The sequence below is a fragment of the Aotus nancymaae genome, unplaced genomic scaffold (genome assembly GCF_030222135.1).
Source record: "Aotus nancymaae isolate 86718 unplaced genomic scaffold, 86718_ANA_hifiasm-v0.15.2.pri h1tg000067l, whole genome shotgun sequence".
Lineage (NCBI taxonomy): Eukaryota > Metazoa > Chordata > Mammalia > Primates > Aotidae > Aotus > Aotus nancymaae.
Genome location: NW_026988482.1, coordinates 16,671,813 through 16,690,686, shown reverse-complemented (window position 1 = coordinate 16,690,686; position 18,874 = coordinate 16,671,813). Strand labels below are relative to the sequence as shown.

At 47.3% G+C, this 18,874-nt stretch overlaps 1 protein-coding gene and 1 pseudogene across 4 annotated transcripts in view; one reads left to right on the top strand and one right to left on the bottom strand.

Moving 5' to 3' along the window:
* BDH1 (3-hydroxybutyrate dehydrogenase 1) overlaps positions 1 to 18,874 on the bottom strand; it is a 65,092-nt gene that overhangs the window by 26,200 nt on the left and 20,018 nt on the right. For 2 of the 4 annotated variants that reach the window (XM_012435058.2, XM_012435061.3), the window contains one exon: positions 4,304 to 4,429. In XM_012435058.2, coding sequence (XP_012290481.1) covers positions 4,304 to 4,386 — 83 coding nt within the window. In that variant the 5' untranslated portion in view covers positions 4,387 to 4,429. Of the gene's footprint in view, positions 1 to 4,303; positions 4,430 to 9,980; positions 10,205 to 11,450; positions 11,549 to 18,874 lie in introns of those variants that run through there. The other 2 variants (XM_012435063.3, XM_012435066.3) reach the window with 2 other exon arrangements.
* The window catches only part of LOC110569354 (potassium/sodium hyperpolarization-activated cyclic nucleotide-gated channel 4-like), a 191,999-nt pseudogene continuing 184,025 nt past the window's right edge, over positions 10,901 to 18,874 (top strand).

Here is an 18,874-nt window from a genome sequence, read left to right as displayed (position 1 = left end):
CATTTCCCTAATGGCTAATGATGCTGATCATCTATTCATATTTATTTGCCACCTGTCTCAGTCTGTTTGGGCTGCCATAACAAAATACCACAGACTGGGTGGCTTATAAACAACAGAAATGTATGCCTTACAGTTCCAGAAGCTGCACGTTGAAGAACGAAGTGCCAGCAGACTGTGTTTGGTGAGGGCCCACTTTCTTCATAGAAGTCTTCTGACTGTAACCTCACATGGCAAAGGGGTGGGGAGTCTCTCTCAGATCTCTTTTACAAGGGCACTAATCGCATTCATGAGGGCTCCACCTTCATGAACTAATTACCTCCCAGCACCCCCACCTCCTAGTACCAATACCTTGGGGGTTAGGATTTCAACACAGGAATTTGAGGAGAACACAAATATTCAGACCATAGCACCGTATGTTTGGTAAAATGTCTCTTCGTGTCTTTCGCCCATATTCTATTGAATTGTTTGTTCTTCTAAACCATGGAATGTTGAGAGTTCTTCAGATGTCCTAGCTGCTAGTCCTTTGTTACATATGTGGTATGCAAAACTTTTCTTCTAGTCTATAACTTGCCGTTTTACCCTCTGTAACAGGGTCTACTGCAGGGGAAAAGTGTTTCACTTAGACTTCGAATCAGGTGACCAGGTTCTAACTCAGCTCCTGCCACCAACTAACAATGATGCTTGGGGAAATTACATCTGCTTTCAGGATCTCAGTGTCCTCATCTACAATCACCCATGCAACCCTTAGGACAACACAGGAATTTTTAAATGCCCAATGTAGTTAGTGATAGAGCTGGAACTGAAACCAGGGCTAACAGATTCTGGAGTCTAAACTCCTAACCACTAAATAAAGTCTAATTTTTTCCTTTTATGGGGCATGCTTTTGGTGTCAAGCCTCAGAGTTCTTTGACCCGAGAACCCAGAGATTTTCTTCTATGTTCTTTTCTAAAAGTTTTACAGTTTTGGCTGGGCTTGGTAGCTCATGCCTGTAATCCCAGCACTTTGGGAGGCCGAGGTGGGCAGATTGCTTGAGCTCAGGAATTTGAGACCAGCCTGGGCAACATGACAAAACCCCATCTCTAGAAAACATACTAAAATTAAGCGTGGTGTCTCACGCCTGTAAGTCCCAGCTACTTGGGAGGCTGAGGCAGGAGGATCACTTGAGCCTGGGAGGTGGAGGTTGTAATGAGCTGAGTTTGTGCCACTGCACTCCAGCCTGGACAACAGAGGGAGACCCTGTCTCAGAAAAAAAAAAAAAGAAAGTTTTATAGTTTTATATTTTATATCTTAAGTCTATGATCCATTCTGAGTTAATTTTTGTATAAGATGTCAGACTTAGGTCTAAGTTTTGTGTCCATTTGCTCCGCTACCATTTTTTAAAAGTGTTATCTTTCCTCTATTGATTTGCTTTTCCACTTTTGTCAAAAATTGGTTGGGCATATTTGGGTGGGCCTATTTCTGGATTTTCTATTCTATTTCACTGATATATGTGCTGCTACCTCATTTTTCTTCTTCAAAATTGTTTCAGCTATTCTATTTCCTTTGCCTTTCCATATAAATTTTAGAGTAATCTTGTCTTTATCTATGAAAAATATGACTGGGATTTTTATAGAGAGTACACTAACCCTGTTTATCAGTTTGGGGAAAGTTAGCGTCTTTACTTTGTTGACTCTTCCAATTCCTGAGTACAGTATGGGTTTCCATTTATATAGATCTTTGATTTCTTTCATCAGTGTTGTGTAGTTTTCAGCATTTAAATCCTATACATGCGACCAGGCATGGTGGCTCACAACTGTAATCCTAGCACTTTGGGAGGCCAAAGCAGGTGGATCACCTGAGATCAGGAGCTCCAGACCAGCCTGGCCAACATGGTGAAACTCTTATCTCTACTAAAAATACAAAAACCTAGCCAGGCATGGTGGATGTGGTTGGGAGTTGCCTATAATCCCAGCTCCTCAGGAGGCTGGGGCAGGAGAATTGTTTGAACCAAGGAGGCAGAAGTTGCAGTGAGCCAAGATCACGCCATTGCACTCCAGTCTAGACAACAAGAGTGAAACTCTGTGTCAAAACAAACAAACAAACACAAACAAAACAAAACACAAATCCTACACATGCTTTGTTATGTGTAACATGCTTTGTTACACCTAAGTATTTCTCTTTTTTTGAGCAACTACAAATGGTATTGTCCCTTCCATGCTGCCCTGATGATATTTACTCTACTCTGACTCAGCTCTGTGCTGCCCACCTACCACCCAGGCCCCTCAACCTAACCAAGTTACTTCTCAGCCCATCCAGAAGATTCACAATTCCCTTTGACAACTTTTCTTTCCCCTCAAGTGAGCCAGGAGCTTGACTAATGCCTCACTTTCCTAAAATTTGAGAACAAAACCTTTGTAAAAGTATTTTAACTTCCTATGGGATGATTTTCTCCTCTATAAAAAAACCTCCAGAAATCTCTAAAAGCCATATTTGAGACAGATCTTGCCATTTTTATGAATTACTCACTGAAAAAACAATTACAGCCAGTCACCTTCTTTCACAAGCCCTTCAACAAAGCCAAGCTCCATCCCCACCCAGATGGCAGTGGCCTCCTTCTGATGGGGCATTCCAAACTCTTCTCACAAGGTGTCCTCAGGTAGGTGGAGCCCCAGCTCCAAGCGACGCCTCTGTATCTCTCAGAAATGAATTCAAGCAAATGCTGCTAAAAGCCAGGCCAGGAGCTGTGAATCCCAGCACTTTGGGAGGGTGAGGCAGGCGGATCACTTGAAATCTGGAGTTTAAGACCAGCCGGCCAACATGGCGAAAACCGGTCTCTACTAAAATACAAAAACTTAGCTGGGTATGATGGCATATGCCTGTAGTCCCAGCTACTCAGGAGGCTGAGGTGGGAGAATTGATTGAACCTGGGAGGCAGAGGTTGCACTGAGCCAAGATGGTGCCACATTGCCTGGGCAATGGAGTCTCAGCCTAAATGCATGTTCTTCTAAAAACACTATTGGCATAGAAAATATCAATAATGTAGCTCCTGGGACTTTGAATTTAACTTAACCTTCAATTTCACTCCCCACAAATATAACAGAAGGAAAAAGGCATTTCTTGTTTATTCCTTGCTCAGACTGCAAAAGAGTAAAATGTGGCATCAGAGCCCACTGAATCCCCTGGGAAAAGGCAATTCCAGACGCTCCCAAAGAAGAACAGCTGCTTGTCTAATTTGTACTTACATAATGCTTCCTTGAAATCACATAAACGAGTCAGTGAAGTCTTGGGACATTTCAGTGAACTGATTTCATGCATAACATTTTAAAAGAGCAGTTATCCAGGTGACTACTGAGACACATAAAATAAAATACCTCCTGGCATGATGGGCTGAGAAGGGCACTGCTTCACTGCCGCGGGCTTCTTGCCACACAAACCCAAACTGAGAGACATTATACAACATAACCAGCCAGAGTGTCAAGGTCGTGAGCGAAAAAGATTGACAACTTGCCCCCAGTAGGAAGAAACTAAAAAGACACGATACCTCCGTGTCATGTGATTCGGCATTAGATCCTGGACCAGAAAAAGGTCCGTCAGTAGCCACTTGGCAACACTGGAATAAGGTGTGTAGACTAGTTAGTGGTATTCTCTCAGTGGTACTTTCCTGATTTCGATCATTGCAGTATGATTGTGTAAGATGTTAACATTTAGGGAAGTTAGCTGAAGGGGATCCAGAAACCCTTTGCAATGATTTTTGCAACTTTTGTGTTTAAGTCTAAAGTTACTTCAACTAACAAGGGTTTTAAGAAGCGGTATGATCAGGCAGGGTGGCTCACGCCTGTAATCCCAGCACTTTGGGAGGCTGAGGCAGGTGGATCACTTGAGGTCAGGAGTTCAAGACCAGCCTGGCCAACATGGTGAGACCCTGTCTCTACTAAAAATACAAAAATTAGCTGGATGTGCTGGCGTGTGCCTGTAGTCCCAGCTACTCAAGAGGCTGAGGTGGGAGAATCACTTGAACCCAGGAGGCGGAGGTTGCAGTGAGCCAAGATTGTGTCATTGTACCCCAGCCTGGATGACAGAGCGAGACTCGATAGAAAAAAAAGAAAAAAAGAAGCAGTTATGAAAGATATTCCTTTTTGCCCTGTGAGCCCTGGGAAGATATGTCTTCCCAGGACATCTTGGAGTTTCCTCTGCTAGGAGACATAGGTATTGAGAGACATCTTTGAGAATCAGGCCTCATTACCGCCTGTACCGACCATGTGTGAAAAGCTCTGCTTGCCCAGAAGTGTCACCCTCAAGGCCACCAGCACCTCTAGTTGCTTACCTTGCTCCATTTTCTCTATCACAGGCACGTAGGGTTTTTCCTGGGAGCCATGACAGGGGTCTGGAGAGGCGGGTGGCCAGCATGGTAGCAACAAGTGGCAGAATGGCCCACTTCCTCCCGGTGGTTCTGAAACACAAAACGCACCCTCAGCATTATGTTGTTGCCTTCGGGGCTTTAATGAGGAGTAGTCATGTTTCTTTCAGGTTGTATACTGGGTAGTCTGCTCTGGTTGCTCTCTTAATCTGCAGCCTCATGATGCAAAGAGTCAAGAGCCAGGGTGTCTGGAAGCCTGGGTTCTGGATCTAGCTGTGCCACCAACGCACTGGGCAACCTTGGGCAAGTCATCGCCCATTCATAATGTGAGCAGGTTGGCTCAGATCACCGATCCTCAAACCTGCCAACCGCTGGGAGACTCAGGGACCTAACCCCTCCGGGATCTGACTCAGCAAATCCTATTCATCTAAGTTGGTGAGACACCCACCTGTGATGCCCCAAGGCATCAGCTTCACTCCTGAGGTGCCCACCTGCCTCTATAGGCAGCTTGTCCTCATGCCACATAGCATCTGACTTAGCTCTTCACCTCTTTCCCCATCCCAACAAACAAGGGGCCTATGTCTGAGGCTGAATTCATCACTAATTCACTATAGCACGGAGTTTGGAGCTGCCAAGTAAGAGACTCTTGTAAGTAAAACACACACACAACTTCCCCCTTCCCTCCCCATTTGAGATTAAATCAACCTTATTGCAACAAGGCCGAGAATCTCTTGGTAACACCTTAAGGCTACCAGGCACCACCACTCTTCTGCATTGACTGCTTATCAGCATGTGCATGCCTTGCCCTCCTGTTGTTAACAGTGATTCCTCCACGCCTAAGGGAAGGAAGGTGGGCTGGTAAATAGGTTCTAGCCTCTCCTTTGCCTACCTGGATGTAGTCTGTCATACTGTTCCCAGTAATAAGGTACTGCCTGGGGGGCTCCTCCCTGGCCTGTTTGCTGCCACCCCAAACCAGACTGATCACCAGCTACCTGGGCCCAAAGATCAGCAGCAAGTGTTAACTAAGCAACCACTGCCTTGGGCACTGCCAGAGACAGGTGGGAGTGTTTAATCTGTTTAATCCTCAGGAAAGAAAAGCAGGCAGAGTCTCTGGCTTATAGTATCTTTCCAGAACTACAGTAAACTCTCATTTGTACTCCTGCCCCTATTTGCCACACTCACTTGCAGCACTGCAGCCTGAGAAACCTTTTGATTGATTGATTGATTGATTGATTGAGATGGAGTCTGTCTCCCAGGCTGGAGTGCAATGGCACGATCTCGGCTCACTGCAACCTCCATCTCTGGGGTTCAAGCAATTCTCCTGCCTCAGCCTCCAAGTAGCTGGGACTGCAGGCGCCCACCACCATGCCCGGCTAATTTTTTTCTATTATTTTAGTAGAGACAGGATTTCACCATGTTGGCCAGGATGGTCTCAATCTCCTGACCTCGTGATCCACCCACCTCAGCCTCCCAATGTGCTGGGATTACAGGTGTGAGCCACCGCGCCCAGCCGAGAAACCTTTTTAACACCAGTTAGGCTCTGCAACTTCCTTGTTTAAAGCCAACTTTCCATGCCTGCCGGGGCTGGCCTCTACCTCCCTGGAGACGTCTAGCTCACCGAGGTTGCTCACTGCACTGCAGCCAGCACTGACCCTGAGAGCTCCTCACCTATGCTGGGCTGTCTCCTGCCTGAGTCCTGGCTCCTCCTCTGCCCTCATCCTGGATGCTGAGTCCTCTGACTCCTTACTAAAGTAGCTCCCATGCAACACACAACTTGGTCTCTGTAAGATCACTCTCATAGCAACTACCTTAATCCAAAATTATCTTGTTTATTTACTTTATCTTCCTCTAATAGATCATAAGCTCAGTGATGCCAGGAGCCCCCTGTCCACCTGGTTCACCACCAAATCCTCAGTGCCTAGAATGAGCCGGATGCAAAGGAGGCACTCTGAGTCCCTCGGGTGTGGAGAGGAGCTGAGTGGGCTCCCTCAGGGCAGTCTGGAGGTGAAAAGTCGGCCTGTGGCCACAAAAGACGATTCCATGGTAAGCACCTTGCAGAGAGCAGCAGAATGGAGCCCAGACTGGCTTTTTATGGTTCTATGGAAGGCACAGGCCCATGTTGGCTCAGACTTTTTAATGAGGCACCCCCTCCCGCCATGTAAGTACTGACTGGCTCGCTGAGCACACACATCTCTACCTCCTCCTGCCAAGACCCGGGACCAGAGTCTGAGGTCACCATCACTGGGAGACCTCCAATTCAGTCGTCTATAATTAAAGTCTTTTCCACCCCTTAGCTCAATGCCTGTGGCAGAAAATGCTTTAATATGATCTCCAAATAGAGAGCTGCTTTCCATTTGTTTTCCTTAAAGTCAGCAATATTTAAAAGTACTAAAGTCAAAATAGTTAAAAGTGCATAAAACTTCAGTCCCTTGAACAATGCACTATTCTCAATGTAGTCTGTTACATGCATGTTTCTGAAACCTGTAGCTATTTTCACTGCAGGGCTCCCAAGGACTCCTCAGGGTTGCTGTTTGTCATCTTAATGTTTTGGCTTTATTCTCTGAAAATATTAAGTTCTCAAACTTCAAATACCACTCTCTTGCGTTTTAGTTTGGGAACAGAAATGGCTGTGGGAAGTGGGTTGCTCAGTCTCCTCAACCTTGAAAGTCAAGGAATTAGTTGCTCTCAAGGTGACCGAGCACAGGGGGCTTGACTCCCAGGGACCAAATTCTTAAGATACTGTCACAAAATCAAGATGCTCACATATCATCCGGAAATCTTGGAGACATTTTTCTAATGCCAGAAACACTTGGGCCTTCTCTCAAGGTACACCCTCCCCACTGTCAAGGTGTAACACATGGAAAGCACTCCTACTCCAGGGAAAAAGAAAACTGTATGCATCCTTGCCTCAATGCTGGGCTCACTATGTTCCATTCTGACATGACTCTTGCAGAGGTCTGTTAAATGTACATTTTTGGTGCTGCAAAAGAAGTAGCACCAACCCATATAGCACCAACCAAAACATATGGGTTGCTTCCGAATCTCAGCTATTGTAAAAAGCACTGGAACAAACATGGGAGTGCAGATACCTCTTCGACAGACTGATTTCCTTCATTTTGGGTACATACCTAGCAGGGGGATTGCTGGATCATATGCTAGCTCTAGTTTTAGTTTTTGGAGGAACCTCCAAACTGTTCTCCGTAGTGGTTGTACTAATTCACATTCCCACCAACAGTGTATGAGGCGTAGAACACGACTATTAATTCTCGGTTTTGACCTATATTCTAAGAATGGCTCAATATAGACCTTATAATGACAACAGGAACACGTGCTTCCCCCATTCCACTCCTCATCTGTCCTTCCCCAAGACTAAGTATTACCAGAGCTGTCAAAAATGCCATAATTACAACTGCCAGATCAAGCGGGCATTCTCTCACTTGAAGAACGGGGCTTGCCTACCAAATTAAAGGCAAGCCACTAAATGACGGAGTCTCAGGACTCTGTACTTGGTCTATTCTCACCACCATGACGTGTACTCATAGCTTTAAATACGATTCACATGCTGCCAACTCCCAAAGGTTGATCTCCAACCCAGCCTTCTCCCCTAAACTCAGACTTATGTAAACAACTGCCCACCCAAATCTCCACTTGAATGTTTGCTAGGCATCTCAAATGTAGCCTGTCCAAAACTGAGCCTGTGCTATTGTCCCGCAGACCTGTTCCCCTAAATCTTCCTCATTCTTGACTCCTCTTTCTTGCACATGCCACAACCCAGCGCTTGGCAAATCCCACTGATGCCACCTTCACAATGTACCTAGGATCCTCTGCTACCAGCCTAGTCTAAGCCTTCATCCCTTGTTGCCTGGATTATTGCAATAGCCTCCCAACTACACTCCCGTTCCAGTGTAGTTCCTTCAGATTCTGCTCAGCACAGCCTGCAGGGTCCTGCGGAACATAAATCAGATCATGTCATGCCTGCACCAAACTCCTGCCAGAGTAAAAGCCAAAATCTAGACTTTGCCTACAAGGCCCTCCATGTTCTGGGTCCCCATTGCCTCTCTGACCTCATTGCTACCTTGTTCACTGTACTTTGGTCACACTGGCTTTCTTGCTGTCCTTGGAACATGGCAAGCTGGCTCCGCTTTAGGGCCTTTGTTCTTACTGTTCCCTCTACCTTGAACACTCTTCCCCCCATATCCACAGGGCTCATTTACTTCAGCCCTTTACTAAAATGTTCGCTAAGACATCCTCTGGCCACCCCATCTATCCCACCCCAACCCTGACTTTATCAATAATCCTTCTCTGCTTCCATTTTTTCCTCCTCCTTGTCACTTTATTACATTATAGCATTCTACATGTTGTACGTATTTATCTTGTTTGTTGTCATTCAGTCTCAGCATGCAAGCTCTTTGAGAAGAGGAATTTTTGTCTGTTTTGTTCACTGTTGTATCTCCAACATGTACAACAGTGCTCTGCACGCAACAGACACATAATATTTATTTATTTATTTATTAAGATAGAATCTCATTCTGTCACCCAGGTTGGAGTGCAGTGGTGCAATCTCGGCTCACTGCAACCTCCACCTCCTGGGGTTCAAGCGATTCTCCTGCCTCAGCCTCCCATGCTTGTAGCTGGGGTTACAAGCATGCACCACCATGCCCAGCTAATTTTTGTATTTTTAGTAGAGACAGGGTTCCACCATGTTGGCCAGGCTGGTCTCAAACTCCTCACTTCAAGTGATCTGCCCACCTCAGCCTCCCAAAGTGCTGAGATTACAGGTGTGAGCCACAGCGCCTAGCCAGTACATAATTAAATGAATTAAGAGAGTTTTAATAAAAGGAGTGCCATTGTCAGACTTACATTTTTAAAAAGATAACTCTCATTGGGTTAATAACAAGCTGAGGATGGACTAAAGAAGAAGCAGAAAGACCAGTTAGGAGCTGTGGCAGTAATCCAGGGCTACCATGTACAGTCATGCAGGATGTATATTGCACAACTCCAGTGAAATGTGAAAACTTCTTCCTTAGAAATGAACAAAAAGGGTGCCAGCCCTGGTGAAAACCATGGAAGTGATTAGAATTGGTAAGTCTGGCTTTATATTGAAGGTACAGTCCACTACCATTTACCAACAGATTGAGTGCAGGATATGAAAGAAGGAAGAAGTAAAGACATTCCAAGATGTTTGGTCTAGGTGTAAAAAAATGACAGCAGTACAAATGATTAAGGAGCCTTTCTATTCACAAAGGCTTACTGCATTTCAAATCAGGGTACACAAGCTGAGCGCCTGAGTCCTCACCTAGCTCCTCCAAACTGTATCTACAACTATACTTTTCTACTCATCAAACCATTTGCTACATTATCCCTCAACAAGTCCTGTACTTTCCAAATGCCGAGGCTTGCTCATCCTATACCAAACTGATTGCATCTGACCAAGTCCTAACTTGTTCAAGTAACTCCCCCAAGCTGCCTTTCCTAATCCCCTAATTCAAAAATCTTTTGCCCAATCTCCTCCTTCTGTGCCTCTGTAACAGCACCTACCTGGCCAGGGTTGTATTCGAGGGATTTCTGTTTATAAACATTCGCAAGTCCCCATCCTACCACCAACCCCCACCTGGACTGTGAGCACCGTACAGCCAGGACCCACATGTTCAATCACTGTCTTCTTGCTCCTCCCAATATCAACTGTGTGGTCCCTCACAGGAAGCAGAGGCTCTGTAAATGTGTACTGAGTGAATCCAAAAGCTTCACAAATTTCGAGTCAGCTTCCTCGCCGGCCAGGGATATACACGCCCTGTGCAGAGTCTGGCTCCAACGCCTCTTGTAGCAAGGACATTCGCCAGGACATTTGCTGCGTCACAGAGGATCTTGGCAGCGCAACGCCTGTAGGCGGCCTTCCATAATGAAATACGTGCCCCGTGCCTCTGTGACCCCTCAAAGTAGGAACTGCAGGGTAACTGCATCAGTTGACTACAGGCAGATTTCCAGGCTGACTGGCTGGAAAAAAAAGGCTGAGTTCGACGCCACACGCAGTCCCAAACCCTTCCCCAGAAGGGCGCAGCCTGGAGGCGGCCTCGCGCGGGAATCACGCCCAGGGCGCGTGGACCGCTCGGGACCGGTTCGAGCACCGGAGCACACAGGGTATCTATCAAGCGCGCTCCAGCACCGAAGTAGAGCGCGAGAACGCCCGAGACCGCGGCGCAGCCAATCCCAGAGCCGCGCTCCCCAACGGCCCGCCGGAGGGCGGGGAGTGAGGGGACTCGGCCAGGACCGCGCCTCCCATTGGTTGAGGCGGCACCTCCCAGACAAAGCCCCCGGGTGCTCGCGCTGGTGCGCCGCCTGGGCTCCTGCCCAGGCCAGTCTCGGGCCCACCAGTCCTCTGGCATCACCAGCCTGCCCCCGCGGCTCCTCCTCCTTTCCCGGCCCTGCGACCTCTCTGGTCCTCTAGCAACCGTCGGCTCGGCCCTGCTCAGGCAGCTGGCCCGGCAGGCTGCCTGCGGTCCAGCCTTCTGCCCCTGGGCGCTGCGGCGCGGAGGGAGCACTCCCCAAATGCAGGTAACGGAGCCTCCGGGAGGAGGAGGAGGAGGACGCCGACAGGACCGGGAGATGCGGTCGGAAAGGGGACAGGGCCTAGAGCCCGGGGCTGGAAGGCAGGACACAAGGCTTGGGTCTGGACTGGCTTGGCCTTTGACTACGACGTGACCTTGAGACGGTTCCTTCCCTTCGTGGGGCCTCGGCCCCCTTCGGTAAACTGCGCCGGCAGGAAACAATGAGTCGTTTCACCTGGAGCTGCAGGGCCGCGTGTTTAACCCACGGCCGCCTCCTGCCTGGCACATTATTCCGAATAATAAATGCCAGATGATGCTACCGGAGACAACCACAGACAACCACAGAGAAGCCGAGAGGGAGGCGCATGAGGACCCCCTGGGGTCTGGCCAGATGGTCCATCCTACTCTTACCCCGCTGCGGCCGCGCGCTCGGCCTGTAGGGAACGAGGCCCCCTTCCCCACCCGTATCCCGGCTGCGGGCTAAGGGAATGCGCGAGGCCGAACCAAACCGAGCAGAGGGCGCCAAGGCATCCCGCCCCAGCTGCAGGGACGCGGACCTCTCCTCTTACCCAAAACCAAATGGGCAGGGGCCTCCTCTGCGGAGGGTTCGTGGATGCGTTCGCCTTCACCCGGCGCCGCGCAGGTGCCCACGCTCCTACCGGGAGAGCCGAGTGGGGGCGCTGCCGCCGGGTCCTTCTGGAAGCCCCTCCAGCCGCACTCCCGGCCTGCGGCCTCGGCCACCCGGAAGCGCCTGCTCACTTAGGACGCGCTGGGCGGGGCCCAGGGCGGTGTGGCTGTCACGGAGCCCCGAGACGCCTCCTCCACCCTGGGCGCCCGGCCTGGCCCTCCTCCCACCGAAGGTGCCCGGATCACTAGGCGCCCGGTGAGGCCGTCTCGCCACTAGGCCGGGCTCCAGATTTCCCCTCCGCCTCTCGCTCCGGGACTGCGTGGCAGGGGCGGAGGCCGGGAAGGTGAAGCCAGGTGCAGAAAGGGTTTCAGCCTCCCGGGCTGCAGCGGGTAGGTGAAGCAGCCGCTCCCCGAAGTGAGGAAAACCCTGGTAAGGAAGAGGCTCCTTCCAAGTCCTATGCGTGTTGCTGTCTTTAGAGCTCATTAGAGTTGGTTGGTTTTTAAATTTCTTTTGATCCGATAACTGTATTTAGAGGCCGGGCGCTGTGGCTCATGCTTGTAATCCCAGCACTTTGGGAGACCGAGGCGGGTGGATCACTTGAGATCAGGAGTTCGAGACCAGCCTGGCCAACATGGTGAAACCCCGTCTCTACTAAAAATACAAAAATTACCTGGCTGTGGTGGCGCGCCTGTAAACCCAACTACTCGGGAGAGTAAAGCCGGAGAATCTCTTGAACCCGAGAGGCGGAGGTTGCAGTGAGCTGAGATCGCACCACTGCACTCCAGCCTGGGCGACAGAGCAAGACAATGGCTCAAAAAAAAAAAAAATTTTTTTTTTTTTTTTTAAGATTTGCTTCTTAGGGTTTTTAAAAATAATTTAAGAATAGCAGTTTACCAGAGTTTTAATAATAAGAACAACCGAGGCAATCGGCCACAGATAAGGATTTCCTCCCAACTCCGCCCCACTGCGCCACCCACCCTACAGTCCTGCACCAGGACACCTCAGTTTCCAGAATGAGAAACAGGCTGAAGAGATAAGGTACCAGGACACATTAGTGGCGGAGCTACGTGAAAGGAAAATAAATCTTGGGGGCCCCAAATCACGAAGTTAAAGGGAAAAGTCAAGCTGGGAACTGCTTAGGGCAAACCTGCCTCCCATTCTGTTCAAAATTATCCTCTGCTTACTGACATAAATGCCTATCTGATTGCCCTCTTTGGAAACCCTAATCAGAAACTCAAAAGAATGCAACCATTTGTCTCTTATCTGCCTATGACCTGGGAGCCCCCTCCCTGCTTCAGTTGTCCCACCTTTCCAGACTGAACCAATGTTCAGCTTACATATGTTGATGTCTCCTGTCTCCCTAAAATGTATAAAACCAAGTTGTGTCTGACCACCTTGGGCGCAAGTCAGAACCTCCTGAGGCTCTCACTGGTGTGCGTTCTTAACTTTGGCAAAATAAACTTCCTAAATTGACCTGGCTCAGATTTTGGGGTTAACAACTATGTTTAAGTAAAGTACAGACAAGGAGGGAATGAATAGAATGAAGAGAATGAATGAAATTCACAAATTCAGGAAGATGAAAACTGGAGGGAAGTACTGGCTTGATGGAGATTTAAAGAAAACTGTAGGCCGGGAGTGGTGGCTCACACCTGTATTACCAGTACTGTGAGAAGCTGAGGAAGGGCGGATCACTTGAGGCCAGGAGTTCAAGACCAGCTTGGCCAATGTGGCGAAACCCTACCAGTCATGGTGGCACATCTCTGTAATCCCAGCTACTTGGGAGGCTGAGGCAGAATTGCTTGAGCCTGGGAGGCGGAGGTTGCAGTGAGCTGAGATGGTGCCACTGCACTCTAGCCTAGGCAAGAGAGGGAGACTCTGTCTCAAAATAAAGAACAAACAAAACTATTGGCCCTGTCCGTCCATTCTACGAGCTTCTGGAGGGCTAAGGCTGTCTTCTTTATCGCCAACTTTTGGCACAAACAGCCTGGAAGACTGGGACAATCATGTAGGGAGGATGCACTTGGTTTTCTGTGCCCATTTCACAGACAGACTCAAGCCTGGATTTGCTGCAGTGATGGTGTTTCAGAACATTAGGCATATAGTGCCACGGGGTTAAAAATAAATCACTATACTGAAATTACACCTTGAGGATTATGCTTTGCTAGAAAAGCAGTTAAAGGAAGAATTAATCTTTCCACCAAGGAAAAACCATAGATTCTGACTCTGAGAATTAAACAGCATTATAGTTCTATTTGCAGAAGACAGAAAAGGACATTTGACCTCTCTGAGGTTATATTACACACCTCCTGTGTCTGGCCTGACATCTTCCCAGTACAGCTGTGCTGTGGCATCCAGCTGTGAACAGGTGTAACCTGAGAGCACCTTGCCTCAGCTGTTCCTGGTATTCCCCTGCTACTCTGGCACTGCAGCCTGGGACCCTTGCAGGAATCTGCTGCCCACTCTGACACATGAGTAAACCTGGAAGTGCAAAGGAACACCTCAAGGGACAAACATTGATCAAAGGGCAGAGAGGAGCTGCTGGAAAAATACTCCATTCTTCCAGTCTTCCAGTGGGCAATTTTGAGACATGTTCTATACAGCTCCTAAAATGATAGCATTCTGTTTGCCCACAGTAGTGACCAACTTGATCAACTCACGAATACACCCTTCTCTTTCTCTCCTTCCCTATTTGGCTCTTCCAAGCCCTCCCCTCCAATTCCTTGGGATTTTTTAATGTAGCTTTAAAATGATTCCAAACACTTTCAGTTTGCTGTGAGAGTGACATTGTTTTACTGTGAATAGAACATGAAGTGAACTCTCCCTACCCAAGGAAATGTTATGTCACACTTTATCAGACCCAAAGTGAGAGCTACTGACCTCAACTACTTGACTCCAAAACACACATAAACCCAAGATTTTGTGTGTTGATAGACACTTGGAGAGCTTAGGATGTGGCCAGGCCACTCTCTGTAAGCCTTGAAGCTGTTTTTGAAGCCTTGTCTCACAACACTGGCACCTCTCTCTAGCATCAAGGGATCCCATTTATCTTTGTGGATGTCCATTGTATTGATCAAGCTGTCCTTCTGAGAAGCTCTCCTAGAAAGTTGTCCCTCAAACTCTGATTGGACTTTGCATCTGCAAAAGCCTGCTTTCCATCCTAAGTGAGCAACTGAACCACCCAGGCTGTCATGCAACAGTGCAATCTCAGCTCACTGCAACCTCTGCCTCTCGGATTCAAGTGATTCTCCTGCCTCAGCTTCCTGAGCAGTGGGGACAGGCACCTGCCACCACACCCAGCTAATTTTTGTATTTTTAGTAGAGACGGGGTTTCATGTTGGCCAGGCTGGTCTCGAACTCCTGACCTCAGATGATCCACCCATATGGGTCTCCCAAAGTGCTAGGATTACAGGCATGAGCCATGGTGCCTGGCCTCAACTGAACTTTAATAATTGGAATCTAAATGAAATTGGAACTCACTCATTATGTGATTAATGTACCAGGTCTGTTGAGTGATGTATCCCTGTGAGATTTGTTCTCATTATTCTCCCCCTTTTTAAGAACTGTGAAAAAGAAAGACCTCTTTGTATGGCAATAAACTGTGATTCATGAAATCATACTTTGATCTTCTCCTTATCTTAACCATCCAAAATAGATTCATTCCCCAAATAAACTACTTGTACACAGGTCCTTGCTCAGGCTCTGCTGTTTGGGGGAACCCAGGTTAAGCCAATGGTTAACCCAAAAGAGGCATCTCAGCTTACCTTTCCCAACCCTGCTAAGGAGGAATTGGTTTGGTTTGGTTTGCGCTTTTTCTCCTTTATTTCCCAAATGCTCTGCCCTTTTTAGGGCACCGCTAGTAAACTCTGACACAGAGTAGTAGTAAGAGACTCCCAGGACAAAGGGCCAGCTGAAGGGTTGGGACTGGGTTAAGGGGTCAGACAAAGCATTCTCAGCCCCACCTTAAACCTTTCCCCTTGTTCTACCATTCTGGTTGTTGACTTTGGAACTGGAGAAACGTTCAGCTGTGAGGCTGAATACACAGTCTGTGGAAATCAGGACACTCCCTACGCAGCACACACCAAGATTCTGCCTCCCTCCTTCTACTTTAAAGCGGCTCCTCTCTGTTCAGGTACAAGGCCTCAGGCCAGGGTCCTCAGCACTTATCACACTCTCCTCAACACAGGAGGGTACAGTTGCAAATTACCAAGCTAGTTTTGGGAGGGAAACAGTCCTTAGACCCTGCCTTCAAGGAAGGTGTGAAAGGAAAGTATCTTGGGCCCCCAAAATCACTAAGCTAAAGGAGAAAGTCAAGCTGGGAACTGCTTAGGGCAAACCTGCCTCCCATTCCATTCAGTCACCCCTCTGCTCACTGAGAGGGCCAAACCAATGTTCATTTTACATATGTTGATGGATGGCTCCTGTCTCCCTAAAATGCATGAAACCAAGCTGTGTTCTGACCACCTTGGGCACATATTGTCAGGACCTCGTGAGGCTGTGTCATGGTCGTGAGTCCTCAACCTTGGCAAAATAAACTTTCTAAATTAACTGAGATCTGTCTCAGATTTTGGGAGTTCACATTTTGGTAACCGTGGAGGGATTCTGAGTGGAGATGCCCCTGACCTTCGATAAAATCTGTCGGTGCTTGGTACCAGCATGAGCTAACCTTATGGCTCAAACCAATAGGATGATTTGCTGAGGTCTGGGAGCACCCTCCTGATCTCTGGTCAAGACCTAGAGTTTATTTTGCTGTACAACTCCTCCCCACTACCATCCTTTTTTCTGAATTTTATTTGCTTCCAACATGGAAGGCAAGATTTCCTGTTTCCATGACATAGAAGGAAGATAACTCCTTTAGGGAGTCTGAGCTCACTCCCAGCAAGGAAGATGAATTTGAGTTTTTCCTGCTTCTAGGATGGCAAAAGGCAGTCTTCAGCCTGAGACCCATCCCTAGGTAGGTAGCTGAACTGGGGTTTTGTCTTGGCTAAAGTTTAACACCAGCTGGTCTTAATTTCTCCTTACCACAAGAGCGCTCAGCGAGCATATCATTGGGCTTTTGGTTGGTTGTTCTACCTGAGTTGGTCAAATCCGAGGGAGAATTCCAAATTATGGTTAACAAAGCCTCTCTAATGTGGCCAAAATTTCTCACAGCTGCAAAAGAAAAAAAAAATGCACTTGGTTTTTGTGTTTGCTTTCTGTCTTTAAAACACACATGTTCTTTCATTTACTTTTCTTCCACACTGTTCCTTTCCCCTTTGCCATCTGCAGTACCAAAAAAATCTAGAGAAGACTTCTAATGACTTGAACCCCTTTAAAGAATTCAGAAGAGGCCGGGCACTGTGCTTCATGCCTGTAATTCCACTACTTTGGAAGGGCGAGGCAGGCAGATCACCTGAGGTCGGGAGTTCGAGACCAGCCTGACCAACATGGAGAAACCCTGTCTCTAGTAAAAATATAAAATTAGCCAGGCATGGTAGTGCAGGCCTGTAATCTCAGCTACTAAGGAGGCTGAGGCAGGAGAATCGCTTGAACCCGGGAGGCAGAGGTTATAGTGAGCCAAGATTGTGCCATTGCACTCCAGCTTGGGCAACAAGAGCGAGACTCCAGTTCAAAAAAAAAAAAAAAGAACAATTCAGAACAAAGGGGGCACTCACTCCTTTTGGAGTGTTCTGTTTTCTTTGTGAAGTATCAAGAGTCATGGGTGGATTCTTCTTAGGTCTAAAGCTCTGTTTTCCCGTATTGCATGACTTGACCTCTTTGGCTTTATGGGTACCAGAGATGACCTTGCACTGTGAGAGGATTTGACCTTGGAACATATAATGGTAGACGAGTGTTATAAAGTTAGAGGTGGCTGAGCACAGTTTTTAGGAACTAGTCTTAGCTGGGTTGTTTTCTTTTCTCTCCGAGGAAAGTGTTGTTTAAGAATCCTAATTCTAGTTCAGAGATGCATTCTTAAGGGTCTTCTCCATTGTTTTTTCTCCCAAAAGTAATCTCAATTTGGTTTGTCTGTGTGCATTTGTATGAGGAACTGAACTGTTGTTTTCATAGGTAAATGAGAGACTGAGTTTTTTCAGCTCTGAAGAGAAAGTGCATTTGTTCCTCCCAGCCAAAAGGCACCCCTGGGTGACCAGGGGCCTCGTGTGAGTGTCTAGGGCGTTGACCCCTGTGACATGCAGTGGCCCTGCAGGCAAATCCCCAGCAAAAATTAATTTTAAAAATGGCTTATCCAGGAAATGCATATAAGGGCATTTTGAGCCCTCTCAGGGGTCATAAATCTCTGGAGAGAGAAACTGAGATGCCTAAGAGGGTGAGAACGACTCAGTGATGACACACTGTGGAATGCTGCCCACAAGCAACTCATGTCAATCCACCACTCAAAAACCCTAGGCCACAGCTCACTTCTTTAAGAAAAAAAAAAAGGGGAAACAAATAATCTGAGGATGAGGAGAAAACAAAGAGAATGGCCCCCTTTTGAGCATCCTGTTGGTTTTATGGCACTTCTACTTGCCAGAGTAAAATGGAAGTAATACAGTCTTTGTGCAAATTTATATTAAGGAAAAAGAGTCCTAAAGTCAACCTGCAAACTCTAGAGTTCCTAGTCTCCTTTTCCTCTATTTTCTTTTCTGCCTGTTTTAAATCTGCTGTTATTTTTCTGCTGAGAGAAAACCTCTATTTGGATCTAACAGTTTTTTGGGTTTTTTTTGAAAGCTGGCAAATTTGTATTTATCTCATGGCAAAAGTACTGGAGTAAGAGTTACAGAATCTGTGTGTGTATATGTGTGTATGTACATGTGTATACATTTGAAGGCCTTAATAATAGACTTCAATAATTTTATGTTCAATTGTTAATTAAATTCATTTTAATTTCCTTCTAGCTCACCAGACTTTCACTTTGTACCTTACGATGTAAATTTTGCTGGCTGATTTTTACCTGAGTTGTTTCCCTTAATATGCAAATTTAGGGCTATTTTGCTGACAACTACCTAGGATAAGGTAGAAAAAAAGGGAAAAAAGGAGGTCTTTATGAACCTATAAGATGTATTTCAGGTGGGCAGAGGGGCTTATGCCTGTAATCCCAACACTTTGGGAGGCTGAAGCAGGCAGATCGCCTAAGGTCAGGAGCTGGAAACTAGCCTGGCCAACACGGTGAAACATCATCTCTTAAAATTACACAAACTAGCTGGATGTGGTGGTGCACGCCTGTAATCCAAGGTACTGAGGAGGCCAAGGTAGGAGAATTGCTTGAACCTAGGAGATGGAGTTTGCAGTGAGCCAAGATCACTCCACTGCACTCCAGACTGGGTGACAGAGCAAGATTCTGTCTCAAAAGAAAAAAAGAGTTCTTCTATAGGCATGCCTAATATGTGT